The sequence below is a fragment of the Podarcis gaigeae genome (genome assembly GCF_964106915.1).
Source record: "Podarcis gaigeae genome assembly, chromosome: 1".
Lineage (NCBI taxonomy): Eukaryota > Metazoa > Chordata > Lepidosauria > Squamata > Lacertidae > Podarcis > Podarcis gaigeae.
In genome coordinates this window covers 38911087-38924803 of record NC_139678.1, presented here as the reverse complement: position 1 = coordinate 38924803, position 13717 = coordinate 38911087, and the positions used below count along the sequence as shown (strand labels likewise).

The following is a 13717-nucleotide window of genomic DNA, read 5'->3' as shown; positions in this document are numbered from 1 at the left end:
TGTTTTATGGGACTCTTTTACTCTATGACTCGGAGTTGGAGTCCAACAACATTCAGAGACAACACATTGGCTACCTTTTACTCTAGTCTCAATCCTGTTGGAGCTTGAAAGGGGAGAACAAGCACCTTGAATCAAGTCTAGAAGTGAATTGGTAACCAGTAAAGATGGTGAAGGATCAGTGTAATGTAGCATTATAGCTTGGCTCTGGTGAAAGCCCTGGCAGCTGCATTCTGAAACAATGAATGTTTCTACACCGTTTTCAGAAGCAGCAATCTATGTAAATTACAATATATTAATCAAGCCTGGAGGTGGCCAAGGCATAAGTGACTAATGCCAGATCCAGTTTCTCCAGAAAAGGGTGTAGTTGGTATATAGGATAATAAAACAACGACAAAAACTCTAGGCTGTTATCATCGCTACCACAACATGGGCATCCAAGAGTTGGGCTATACTACAACTGTCTCAAGCCTGTCAGATAAGGCAGTAAAGGTAGAAAAATAAGTGAAATGTTATTTGTTTATACCTCAGTTCATATGAATATTGTGTGAATGGAATTTGCATAGCTCATTTAAATTAAATGCAAAGTAATGCTTAATCTTATGCAAATTTTGCAATATATGTGTATAAAAAGTACACAAATCACAGACAAATTAGCATTGCAAAACTTTTCAACCCTAAACACAACCAATGGCTCTTTAAAAAATATTTGTGAGATTGTCTTATTCGCTGAGGGAAGGGAGGGGAAGAATTACTGTTTGGAGCCAACGTACCACAAGGAATGATGGTGACCCTGGCGTGTCTGCCTTAAATTAATGAGAATTGTTGCTGACTAGAACATGTCACAGTACCTCCTCACCCTACCCCCTGTTTTGTGCACTTGCGAGTTGACAGGTTGTAAACAAATTTACTTGAAATGTGACACAATCTTTTATTGATACCTTGGAAATATTGTGACTTTGTGAGAGGTTAAATTTCCATATTTCTAGCCTTACCTGTTCAGTTCATTGCTGATTTGTCTGAAGGTGATTATGCATACATGGACCTCCATGTATTAACTTTCCAGTTCCAGCTTATTACAGTGCTGTAAGTTCCAGCTTATTACAGTGCAGCTAAATCCCTGTCAGAAATGACCTTTACTCTGGTTTTCTTGCTTCTTTTGTACGAATGTTAAGAGATGATTTTGCAATATCCTCTCACGGTGAACGTAGAAGACAATTTCACCACTTTTCTTAATGTTTTCCTCCTACTGTTTTCCCTCTCTTCTAGGTAGGAGATATTCTCTACTGTGCGGGGCAGATTGCCCTAGTGCCGTGTACGATGCAGCTGGTCAGTGCAGGCATAGAAGCAGAGGCCTTGGTTTCCTTAAGCCACGTTGAAAAAGTCCTCAAAGCCATGAGCCACAATGCTGAACTCCACCATGTACTTATGGCAAACTGTTATGTAACTGACAGCAAGTACATTCCTGTCGCTCAAGCTGCTTGGCAGAAGAAATTAAGAGAACTTAAAAAGGTATATGTAATATCAATTTTCGTTCCCCTCCCCACCCGCTTTGGAAATAACAGTTTGTTATTTTCCTCCTAACTTAAAGTCATATCAGAACATTCTCAGTGCATTTCGTTGGGGTTCAAGTAAGACGGATATAATAAGGTTTGATTGAGCTGTTTTGTTCTGGCTCATAAGTGGCTGTGCACGATTGAAACAGAAAATTGCTTAATAGAAAGATATATTCATCACCAAGTTTGTCTTCATCCCCCAAAGCAATAAGTGAAAGAACCAACTCCAGCTAGAAACTTTTTGAAAAGTACAGTATTTAGTCAATGTGCCCATATCCTTTTCTTCAGGAAGGTGGTTTAATTTCTCATCATGCTTTATGGGTTCTGCACTTATTTACTTAGATAACTTCAGAGTTCATCTTTTGCTGACTACGTTTCATTTTATTCTGAAGAAGTTTTAAAGTAGTAAGTATCACAGTTATATACCCCTCTGGAATAGCATGGCACAAAGGCTGGGTCTGTATCAGGAAGGGGAAATCAATGAAAACAACTCCTCCTTCAGTACTGGATCTCTGCCCCTTCAGTCTATTAAGATTGAATTTTATGACATTCGTAACAACTGGGTTTAGATATAGAGGGTTGGATCCAAAGGTTGTGCAAGCAGAACACAATTGTGCAACCGATCTTTCCACATCCCTCTTCTCCCTTGGAGCCTCCTGTGTTCCTCAAAAGCCTCTTTAGAAGGACATTTACACTCCTGGGAGGCTGCAGTTGAAGGAATTGGCACCAGTTGTGAAAGTCTCGTCTCAGTAATGGATGAGAGCCAGTAAACTGCAGCTCAAACCGGATAAGACTGGGGCTTCTGTTGTTTATGGTTTGGTAACCTCTAGGTTAGATTATTGCAAGGCATTAAACGTAGGGCTGCCTCTGAAGACAATTTGGAAACTTCAGCTGGTGCAGAATTCAGCTACCAGGTTGCTCACCAGGGCCAAACAGTTTGAGCATATATCTCCAAACCTGTCCCAACTGCACTAGCTGCAGTTTGTTGCTGGGCCCAGTTCAAATTGCTGGTTTTGACCTATAAAGCCTTAAAACAGCTCAGGACTGCTTTTCCTCAATATGATCCAACCTGGACCTTGTGATCATCATCTAAGACCCTTATTTGTTTACCTCCTCCTTTCACCCATCTTGCCATTCATCTTCCCAGCCAAGTTATTCTTCCTAGCTGGCTGAGATGCTCTGACTCAACACCTTTGAACATCAGAGGTTGAGCCCCGCTGTTCCCAATACACTGCCTGACTTCTCACTCTACAGCTTTCTGGAATACAGTCTCTGCTGACAACACAGACACACGCCATCCTGTTTATTTTGCACCTAAAGCGTCCTTTCAGGCTTATTCGACCATGTATTTTAAAAAGTCTGTGGAGAGCCCTCTCCTTCATTACCATTCACTAGGCCAGTGATGGCAAAACTTGGCCCTCCAACTGTTTTGGGACTACAACTCCCATCACCCCTAGCCAGCAGGCCCAGTGGTCAGGGATGATGGGAACTGTAGTCCCAAAACAGCTGGAGGGCCAAGTTTGGCCATCACTGCTCTAGGCCAACCCTGTGGCACCTGTAAAGGGCTTGACTCTGAAATAAAGTTTGCTGAAATAATAAACCCATCTTTTTCTTTTTAGATAATCTCTTCAGTTTCATCTGCAGTTTTTTAGCTGTCAAATGACTGTTTCCATCACTTACAAGCTCCATCCACCCAGGTCTTTATTCTTGTTGACATCTGCCATATCATAAGTACTTATTGGGATGGGAGAGGAAACAAGTACAACAAAGATAATTATCATCATCATCATTTTGCTGTAACTGCTATTGCTTGATACAAGCAGAAAACTGCTCTAGCAAAATAGCAGTACATTTCCCAACACTATTGTGTGTGTGCACACAGTACCAATTCAGCTTAAATAATGGTCAAATACACTGTAAAAGTAAAAGTAAGCTGAGGATCATCTCATGAAGTTTAGATTTACAGAGTTTAGAAAATTAGTGTTTCCATTTATTTATTTATTTATTTATTTATTTATTTATTTATTTAGAAGTCATTTAGAAGTGGCATTTTATGGCTGTAAGATATCAAGTGCATTTCATCATATTTTTGAAAAATGGTTTCTAAAATAAACTTCCGGAAAATATTTAGAAAGTGCTCCAGCTACCCAGCTTACTTCTGTTATTATTTTTGTCCTGTGGTGCTTTGATGCATATGGTCATACTGAAAATTTAGGAGTATCTCTTTGGCAATGAACGCATACAACAGTCAACCTGGAGAGATGCATGCATATTCACACAAGAGAGAGAAGGGCAATAGAAGAAAGTTCAGGATCCCAATCCCAGAAATTGAGTTAATTTTCTATATGTCCATCAGGCACCTTGTATTCATAGCTTGCAAGGCTCTTGGATCAATCTTACTCAGTATAATATAATTTAAAAATAAACACAGCATTGAAGATAGCCATCTGTATTCCTTTCACGGACCTGCATTTATTATTCTTATTCTTATTATTACCCCGCACATCTGGCTGGGTTTCCCCAGACACTCCGGGCAGCTTACAACATATCTAAAAACAAAATAAAAACATCAATCCTTAAAAATTTCCCTAAACAGGGCTGCCTTCAGATGTCTTCTAAAAGTCCGATAGTTGTTTTATTTCCTTGACATCTGAAGGGAGGGCGTTCCACAGGGAAGGTGTCACTACCGAGAAGGCCTTCTGCCTGGTTTCCTGTAACTTCACTTTTTGCAGTGAGGCAACCAGCAGAAGACCCTAATATCCATGTGAATATTGTTTTCTTTGTAGGGTTGTGATGTGTTTCTTGGCAGAGGCTCTGATAGTTTGGGGTAGAGCATTTGCTTTGCATATGGAAGGTTCCTAGTTTAGTCTTGGGTATCTCCAGGTAGAGAGACGCGGGTGGCTAGCCTAGGACTTGCCGATCAGAAGGTTGGCGGTTCGAATCCCCGCGACGGGGTCAGTTCCCACTGCTTGGTCCCTGCTCCTGCCAACCTAGCAGTTCGAAAGCACGTCAAAGTGCAAGTAGATAAATAGGTACCGCTCCGGCGGAAAGGTAAACGGCGTTTCCATGCGCTGCTCTGGTTTGCCAGAAGCGGCTTAGTCATGCTGGCCACATGACCTGGAAGCTGTACGCCGGCTCCCTTGGCCAGTAAAGCGAATGAGCACTGCAACCCCAGAGTCGGTCACGACTGGACCTAATGGTCAGGGGTCCCTTTACCTTTACCTTATCTGAAATCTTGGAGAGCCACTCACTGCCAGTCAGTATAGGCAAAAGTGAGCCAGAAGCTCTGACTCATTATAAGGCAGCTTCCTGAGCCCTGTCCCAGGCCTAGAATTTTCTCTTCTTAAAAATGGTTTGCATTTTCCTCTACTGAAAAAGAAGTAACAATGTCATTATCTAGCATGATGATATTATGAGTGATTTTTGCTAACTCATTCCCTGTAATTATCAATATAAAGAAAATTAACCATATGGGTTGTAGTCCACTTATTTTGGATGGGACAGATGGCATTATTGATGGATGGAAAGATTCCAAATGTTTATAGTATAATGAAATAGCAGCAACTAGTTGCAAGAGTTCGTTCTCATTCATTCAGGCATATTATTGAGTTGGTTGAACTCTATCATTTACTAACAGCTCTTTAAGGACATTGCAGAGCTGTGTTACATAAAGGGCAACTCTGTGAAAAACTCCCAAGATTCCTAGGTGTAGTGCTGTTGTCCCCCAGCTTCAACTAATTGTCTCCTCATTGCCCTTTCCAGACAAGTGACCAGCTAATGAAATTGAAGTGCATGGCAGAGAAGCTAAGTGCGATAGCATCATCACACAATGTGTAATGATACAAAACATGGTGCATTGGAGATGATGGCATGCGAACTGTCTGTTTCACACATAGGCAAATGTGTAGCATAAATTCTATCTTTGTCTTCTTTGGAGACCATACATAGGCTTCAATAAATATAACATTTGGTTTTGATATGGAAGGCAGTGGTTCTAATCTTATTTATTGTTTTCTTCTGCTTTTGATGGGTGTTGTCTGGAAAAGCAACCTAATTTATTTTAAATAAATAATCAATAGATAAATAAATAATTTTCATCAAATAATGACGCTCACTGGGGACTCTTGCACCAGTCACTGAGCAATTGCCTATCCTGTTTGCCAGAAACTTTTGCATGATTCAAATTACAATTATAATGCACGTCATACTATTAAACATGCTTCACCAAGCACTTCTGTATGGAATCAGATTCCAAGGAAGGAGATTTTGACTAAACATTAGAAATAACTTTCTGAAAGTAAGAGCTGTTTGACGGTGGAATGGAATATGATGGATTCTCCTTCATTGGAGGTTTTTAAGCAGAGGTTGAGTGACCATCGGTCAGGGATTCTTTAGCTGTGGTTCCTGCATTGCAGGGAATTGAACAAGTCAACATTTAGGGTCCCTTCCAACTCTACAATTATATGATGCACAAAAGCCAGGTCAGATCATTCTGTTTTTGTCACATAGAGTGTAGCCAAAACCAAAAGTATCGGCTTTCTTTTTGCATGAAAAGTGGTGTACTAAGAAAACAGTGATGATTATTTGGGATGGTGGCATTGGAAGCGCATTCCACTATATCTGTAAAGCCTGGATAAGTTGGAAGTTATTTCCTACCTCCCTTTATCCCCATCCCTATGTCACCTCCCAGCTGAACTGCTGTTTCTCCTGGCCTCAGAGAATGTATACATTGGCTGCTGCTGCAGCAGCAAGCAAAGGAAGGGATGAGACAGGAAGGAGCCAAGCAGGGAGGGAAATGGGTGTAGAAAATCAAGATGGGGGAGCCCAGGGTGAGGATTGGAACATAGTAGAACCAGGAATTGGGCAGGTGGTGAATGGGTGGGATGGCTAGGGAGTGGGAACCAAAGAGTAAGAGGAAATGGGAAAGAGGCTAGGCCCATCTCTTCACCTGAAACTACAAGAACCTCCTGGGGACAATGTGGATCTCTTAGACTTTGCATTGCATCCACTCAATCACTGTATCCTTGGAAGAATCACAGAACAGCAGCAGAAAAATTAATCACATTGCTCTCCTTTTTAGAAAATCTCTTGTGGTTATATTAATGTAGCTGGTCATGATATTGAGGGGAAACCAATTAGTTTGAAAGATATTGCTATAAGCTTCTATGAGGTCCCGTATAAATCCAGTTGAAAAGTTATAGATATAATTAGCTAGTATCTTCTGCCATATCAGGATTGCGGCATTTATTTTGCATTGAAATGTTGTGAATGTTCATTGACTCTAGCATTTAAAAAGCAAGATTCCTGTACAAAACATCCAGTAAGGGTGAAACTTTCATCTTGTGTCTTACAAATTTCATTTCCCAAGGGCCAGGATTAAAAAAAACCCCATGCTTTTGTATTCTTGTGAGGTAATTATAACGTAAATATTTAACACAGGTCACACTTAGATAGAACTCTAAATGTCTTTGGAATTGCTGTGCCTTTTGAAACTAGTCCACAAAGGAACATAAAAAGATTGTAATGCTTTTAAAAAAGCAAACAGATAAGAATAATCAGGGGAAATAGGTCAGTGAAATATGCTATACATTTTGAGAAACCTGCATAGATTGCAGCATTTATAATTGAACATAGTCACTGAATGAGCGATGAAATGGTGAACAATGAAGGACATGGCTTAAATGGCTTTAACTATAGCCTTTTAAAAAATGTATAAAAATGCATGAGATTAATAAATGGGAGACAGAAGAGAGTGTTTGGCGGGAACAAGGTGAGGATTGATTCGAACTCCCCTTTCACATTTGTGTCATCTTTATTTCAGTATTATTTTTATTGTAAGAACCTTTTAACTGTACCCTGCTTTCCTAAAGTAGACTAAGGGTAAGCCAGATAAATAAACAAAACAATAACAAAGCTCATGATTACCAGGATGAATAAATACTGTATTGTATCCTGAAGGGCAGCATGGGTGGGTGGAACTCTGAGCAAAAGTATTAAAGGGGGAGGGTATACCTGTGACAAGGTCCTGCTTTCCAGAGTGGTGCTGTTATGCATGCCCATGGCAGGTGGATGGGAGCATGGAGAGAGGGAGCATAGCAAGGAAGTTTCTTGCTAAGCCAAGAAAGAGGATTTATGGGAAGGACTCAGACTGCAGGGGAACATTTAAGCTCTGCCCCAGTGGTAACATACGAGCCCTCAGGCCTCACCAATTCAGGACCAACCCATTCCGAATCTCACATGTTCATGCAGGTCTGCCAATTTCTAGTACAGAAAACAAGCTCAGTGATGCTCTGTTCATACCTCCAGCATGGTGTCATCTGTAAAATGTCATAGCAAGAAAATCTCTTGCCTCCAGGACATCTTTCAGCAAGAGGGTCCCATACCCTATTTAGATAGTGAATATTTCCATGATACCTGCTAAAATGGAGGCAGTTATATTTATTCTAGCAAGGGGAAGCAAGGCGTTCTATTCCCCTCACCACGTACTCTCTGTCTGTCCCCCCAAATGGGCACTCAATGGCTACTGAGCATGCCCAGTCCTCACTGGTGTGTTTTGAGAAATCCTCCCTTAAGTTTGCAGTTTGGCAGTCGTAAGAGTTCTAGTGAAAATACTGATACATCTCTCTTTTTATCTGTTATGGCCTTACCTCTTTCAGCATTCACCACCTGACTTTGCCATTTCAAGAAATGAGGTCTTGAAGGGCTTCAAAGAAAGGAGACCATTGCTCTCCCACTGAGAATCTGCCCAGATCTGTAAGAACATGTCTTTATAATGTTTGCTGTGGAATAGAGAAGATGTGTCCAGGCCATGAGCTCAGTATGTTCTGTTCCTTTATTTATAGTGCTCAATGTCCGCTTACCTTATTAATTTACTCATTTTGAATTATATCTGCGTCAATTTTACCTGCCACTCTGAAATGCCAGGGACCCTGACTAAAAACGCTTCTATTTGGAAGTCAGCCACATTGAGTTCCAAGGAGCTTACTGCCAAATAATTGGGCTTTGGAAATGTGAGATACAAAAGTAGTATATCTGGTCCTTTTTGTTTTGCTCTCATTCAGGCCTGGATACTTACAGTGACTTGAATGTGAACTACTGCTATTTTAATGCTGCTTTAAACTTTCACACAGCACACAGTGCCAGCCACTGACCCAGCAACATGTATGCCAGCTCAGCAGTGAATAATCACTTTAACTGCTCTGTGTTTTTCTTCTTCATCCATGAAGCAGAATAAATGCTTTTGGCTTGTATAATGCATTCTTATAGCACTCTGTCAGATCTCTTGTTTGTGATTTGGGGTTTTCATAACCCCCACTCACCACTCACTCTTGTGTGTGTGGGTCTGTCTGGGGAAAAAATAAGAGAATATATATATGTGCCTTACAGTGCAATCCTATAACAGATCTACTCAAATGGAAGTCCTATTGAGCTCAGCTGGGCTTTCTCTCTAATAAGTAAGTCTAGAACTGCAGATTTTGCTTTGTATAGATCTACAGTGTTGACCTGCAAAAAATAGCATAGTACTCATAATTGGTTATTTATAACAACAAGCCTTTAGTTTTCAGTATAAGTCTAACAGGTATTTTTTGTTGTTGTTAAAAAAAAGTTGTCCAGTTAAGTACTAATAGACGAGTAACATAGCACTGACATATGTTGAGTTTAGCATTGCAATAGGTTAATCATCGGTCAATGGAACCTCAGTTTACACTAACTGCAGTTGAGCAATTAAAATGTTGGCTTCCAGTGTCTAGAGATTGACATGGGAAACTGCTGAGCCTATTAGCTCTTTCGGCAGCCTTTGCTACCATGGGTGTTTGTCACAACCAATGGACCTGGCAAGCTTTCTTGGCACTCCTTTTGAGGGCTTGCATTCCTTCCTGGCAGGAAGCTGGTGATAGTGAGAGGTTGCGGTTAATTACCCAAGGACCTTCCCTCTGGGCCAACCATTTATAGTTGCTGCTTGGTCCAAAGTTTTTAAGAGCGAATTTGTAGCTGATTGTCCACACCTTCAGCCACATGTCACTGTTATTAGAGAGTGGGTGTGGGATTTTCCTTTGCACACTAATGGTGGGTTGTGCCCAGACTGAGAAGAGTTGCTGTGGTCGCACCCCTAGGTACCTTCATGATTGTCTATCCAGCAGATGTCAGAGTTATGAACATGTACAAAGAGATAGCCCTTTCACAGCTTTTCTTTCTTTTCTTTTCTTTTTGTATTTAATGCCCAGTATTTCAGAATTCTCCTTTTGTGGGAGTACAGGAGACTAGAAGAGGAACTAAATGTCCGCTTGAGTTATGGCAAACTTGGTTATTGTGATGAAATTTTGTCCGCGGCTAACAGACAGAACTTTGACTTATTGTACCATTGTCTCTTGCTGCCCCATCTCTCCTCTGAACAGAGCTGGCAGACTGACAGCTCACAAAAGTCATAAGTGGTGTCATGAAGCAGGTGGCTCCCCACTCATGTCTACCATGGTGGTAGTACTAAGACTGGGCTATCCCCTATTGTCAACGTTTAAGCTGCTCCTGCAACAGCATATTTGGACTATTGCTATACTAGTTACCCTATTTTTCCATGTACCATATTTTTCCATGCACCCTATTTGGGGGGACTCAGTATTAAGAAAATTGGGGGGGGGGGTTGCACAGAATTGTTGAGCTTTGAGGGGGATTCCCCAGAGTTGTTAAGCTTTTTGGGGGGGTATCAAAAATTGCTCACACAAAGGGCCGACGCTTACACTCACACGCATACCCAAATAAACCTATCGTCAGCCTGCTCAACGCAAGCAGCCGCCAGTCGCACTGCCGATTGCCGCAGCAACACACTATCGGCACCAGCCCTTGCCGCAGCAAACAAACACCCGCCCTAGCACCGCTACAAATCTCCTGCTCGCGGCTACACCCAATCTCCCCTCCCATCAATGCACCCAACTTTTTAACATACTTTTTCAGTAAAAAAAAAATCATCTTATACACAGAAAAAATGGTATATCAATAAATGTTGCACTTGTCATAGAATATCTGTTAGTTTTTGAGAAAGTATTGAATAGCCGAGAGTGTGACAATAACCTCTCCCCACCCCCGCCCCATGAATTCAGGCATGAGAAGCTGCCTTATGCTGAATCAGACCACTGGTTCATCTAGCTCAGTATTGTGTGCCTTGAGTAGTAGAGGCATTCAAGGATTTCAGATGGGATCTCTCCCAGCCCTACTTGAAGATCCTGGGAATTGGCCCTGGCGCTTCCTGAGTGCTCTGCCCATGTGCTATGGCCCTCTCCTATTGGCCTTCTAAATCAAAGGCATTGCTTTTCTCTTATTTCAAATGGCCAGCATTTCCTCTCAGTCATAATACTGTGACTATGTTGGACTAAACCGCTGTCTCTTTCTCTGCCATCCTAAGGGCTACTAAAAGAAAAGAAAAAGAAATATTAAATTCCTGTACCATATTGCCTGGAGTAACTTCTGGAGTAACACAATGCCGCATGTTAGCTAAAGGTTAACCAAATTTCCCTCCATGTGGGGTAGGAAAAACGCATAGCCTTTTTTTAAGGAAGGTTTTGGTTTACCGTACTAAAGGAAGGGACCAAGTATTTTTTCCCTCACTGGTTTTAAACTTAGAAAGAAGGGGGGAAAGTATTGCATAGCACCTGGAGCAGGTATAAGGCATGTCTCTGCTGCAAATGACCAGAAGAAGGCAGCGGAATTGATTGGTTCAGCACTAGTATTAGCATATGGTAATTACGTTCTGGGTTTCTGTGGGAAGCCTAAGATTGCAGTTAAGATTTTATTGTAGCCATTCAACTCTCAACTTTTGGATGAATTTCACTCTTTGAAGGCTAAGTATACTTTCAAAGACATTTTACAGATATCTAAAAAAATTCCACTCTGGATTGAAATAAAGCATTTCAATGAAATATATCCATTAAATATTGTGAAGTTGGCTCTTTTTATCATTTGAACGTACCTTTGCATCTGCTTTTTATTATTTAGACCTTTTCTGGCCTTAAAACCCCCCTTAACTCAGTTTAGCAGTCTCCCTCCAAGAGAGTGTATTTTTGACACCACACAGAATAAAACTTGGGAGACTGATAGTCTGTGATCAGATTCCATGCGACAGACGTGATCTGCTTCTACTTTATATTGCTATCAATTTATGGCTTTGTTCCTTAAATAGTTATGCTTCTTCCCCATTGTAACAGATATATTGAATTATGTATGTTTGAGAGGTATTTCAAGGAATCTTAACTTTAATCATTATTCTTATCTTGTCTTAGGAACCCATAGTTTGGCAAGAAAAATAGCCTTTCAATATGGCAATTATTTTCTTATCAATTTCATATTTTCATATCCTTGTGTTTCACTGGCATACAGTACTTGACTTTACATTTTAGCTCTGCAGGAAATATTTTAAACATTATTATTACAAAGGGAGAAATCAAAAATCAAAGTGAATTCTTAGTACAATGCTGTGGTGCAGGAAGGTGCAATTGCTGTTAACAGCAGCCTGCATTATACTCTAGAACTAACTCACAGCTTGACAGAAAGTCCCTGCTGGGGAAGAAATGTAGGGGAACTGGCAAGAGTTTTACCACATTTGCTTCCTGCTGCTAATAAGCTTTAACCTGTTTCATTTTTATTATGCTTACTGTTTAGATATTTTGCTTCCAAAATTATTTCTGTAGCACTGAGAATACTTTAAAAGGATTGTGGCACGAAGGACCATTTTAATATGTAAGACTGTCAGCAAGGGAGATTATAGGCCATAATGAGTAAGGTGGCTGCCTTCTGCTTATTGTGATTTCAAAGTTCAAGCACTGAACTCAAAAGATTAAGGATAGCGAGTGGCTAATACATACAGTTTGATGTACATTTTACTGCTCTGGAAACAGTATATTTATAGGTGTTCTTTCTACTAGTCTGATATATTTGCAGATTTTTAATTTTTTCTGTATGCGATATGTATGTATGCATTTAATTATATGATTAAGTTTCCTGTTAGCTCTGTTGGTTAGAGCTTAGTGCTAATAAAGCCAAAGTTGCAGGTATGGGCCAGCTGCATATTCATGCATTACCGGGGTTGGACTAGATGATCCTGCACCAGCCCTGGCACCACTACCATAACGTAAGTTATGGACCCTCGTACCTATGGGACCGCCTCTCCCGGTATGCCCCGTGGAGGACCTTAAGGTCCATAAATAGCAACACCCTAGAGGTCCAAGGCCCCAAGGAAGTCAGATTAGCCTCAACCAGAGCCAGGACCTTTTCAACACTGGCTCCGACCTGGTGGATCTCTGTCTCATGAGACCAGGGCCTTGCAGGATCTGATTTCTTTCCACAGGGCCTGGCCTTCGGCTTGGAATCAACTTGATCCCCTTCCCCTCTTTCCTTTTTCCTTTCTCCTTCTGTGATGGAACTCCTATTTGGGGACTTCCCTGGCTTTTTTCTGGCCCATGTAGGACCAGTCTGGATGGTGAAGATTTGACGTTTTCATCCCCAAAAAGGTTTTGATATGAGTTTCTACTGAAATGAGGTTGCATTTTAATGCTGTATTTTAATCTTGTTTTTAAGTTGTATTTTAATCAATTGTTTTTATACCTGGTGTTAACTGCCCTGAGCCCGGTCTTGGCTGGGGAGGACAGGGTATAAATAAAATTTATTATTATTATTGTTATTATTATTATTATTATTATTATTACCATAACATAAGTGAACTTTAGGCCCAGTACCTTTAGGCCCCACCCTGTGCCCTCCAGGTGTTTTGGACTACAACTTCCATTGGCCCCAGCCTCTATTACAGTCAAACCTCGGTTGTCGAACGTAATCCATTCCAGAAGCCCGTTCGGCTTCCGAAAGGTTCAACAACCAAGGTGCAGCTCTTGCACTAAAGTGGAAGCTGCATCAGACATGCGGCTTCCAAAAAAAAGTTCGAAAACTGGAACATTTACTTCCAGGTTTTCGGAGTTCAGGAGCCAAAACGTTCAGAAACGGAGCCATTTGACAACCAAGGTTTGACTGTACTCAGAAATGGCCACTGCATAGCAGCAGTAATTTCCTGGTAGCAAGTTGTTCGTGTATGATGGCAATGCAAATCCAGAATTTTCCCCCAATGTTTGTGCATTGAAAAAGTTTACAATAGTATTCAGTACATATGAGGAGATGCTCATCTA

The 13717-nt window shown here is 40.9% G+C and overlaps 1 protein-coding gene across 4 annotated transcripts in view; it reads left to right on the top strand.

Annotated features, from left to right (window-relative positions):
- DPH6 (diphthamine biosynthesis 6) overlaps positions 1-13717 on the top strand; it is a 248238-nt gene that overhangs the window by 175358 nt on the left and 59163 nt on the right. For 3 of the 4 annotated variants that reach the window (XM_083743445.1, XM_083743447.1, XM_083743444.1), the window contains exon 13: positions 1267-1509. The exons of the other annotated variant lie outside the window; for it this stretch is intronic. In XM_083743445.1, the coding sequence (XP_083599571.1) occupies positions 1267-1509 (243 nt within the window). The remainder of the gene's footprint in view (positions 1-1266; positions 1510-13717) is intronic. 4 annotated transcript variants of the gene reach the window in all.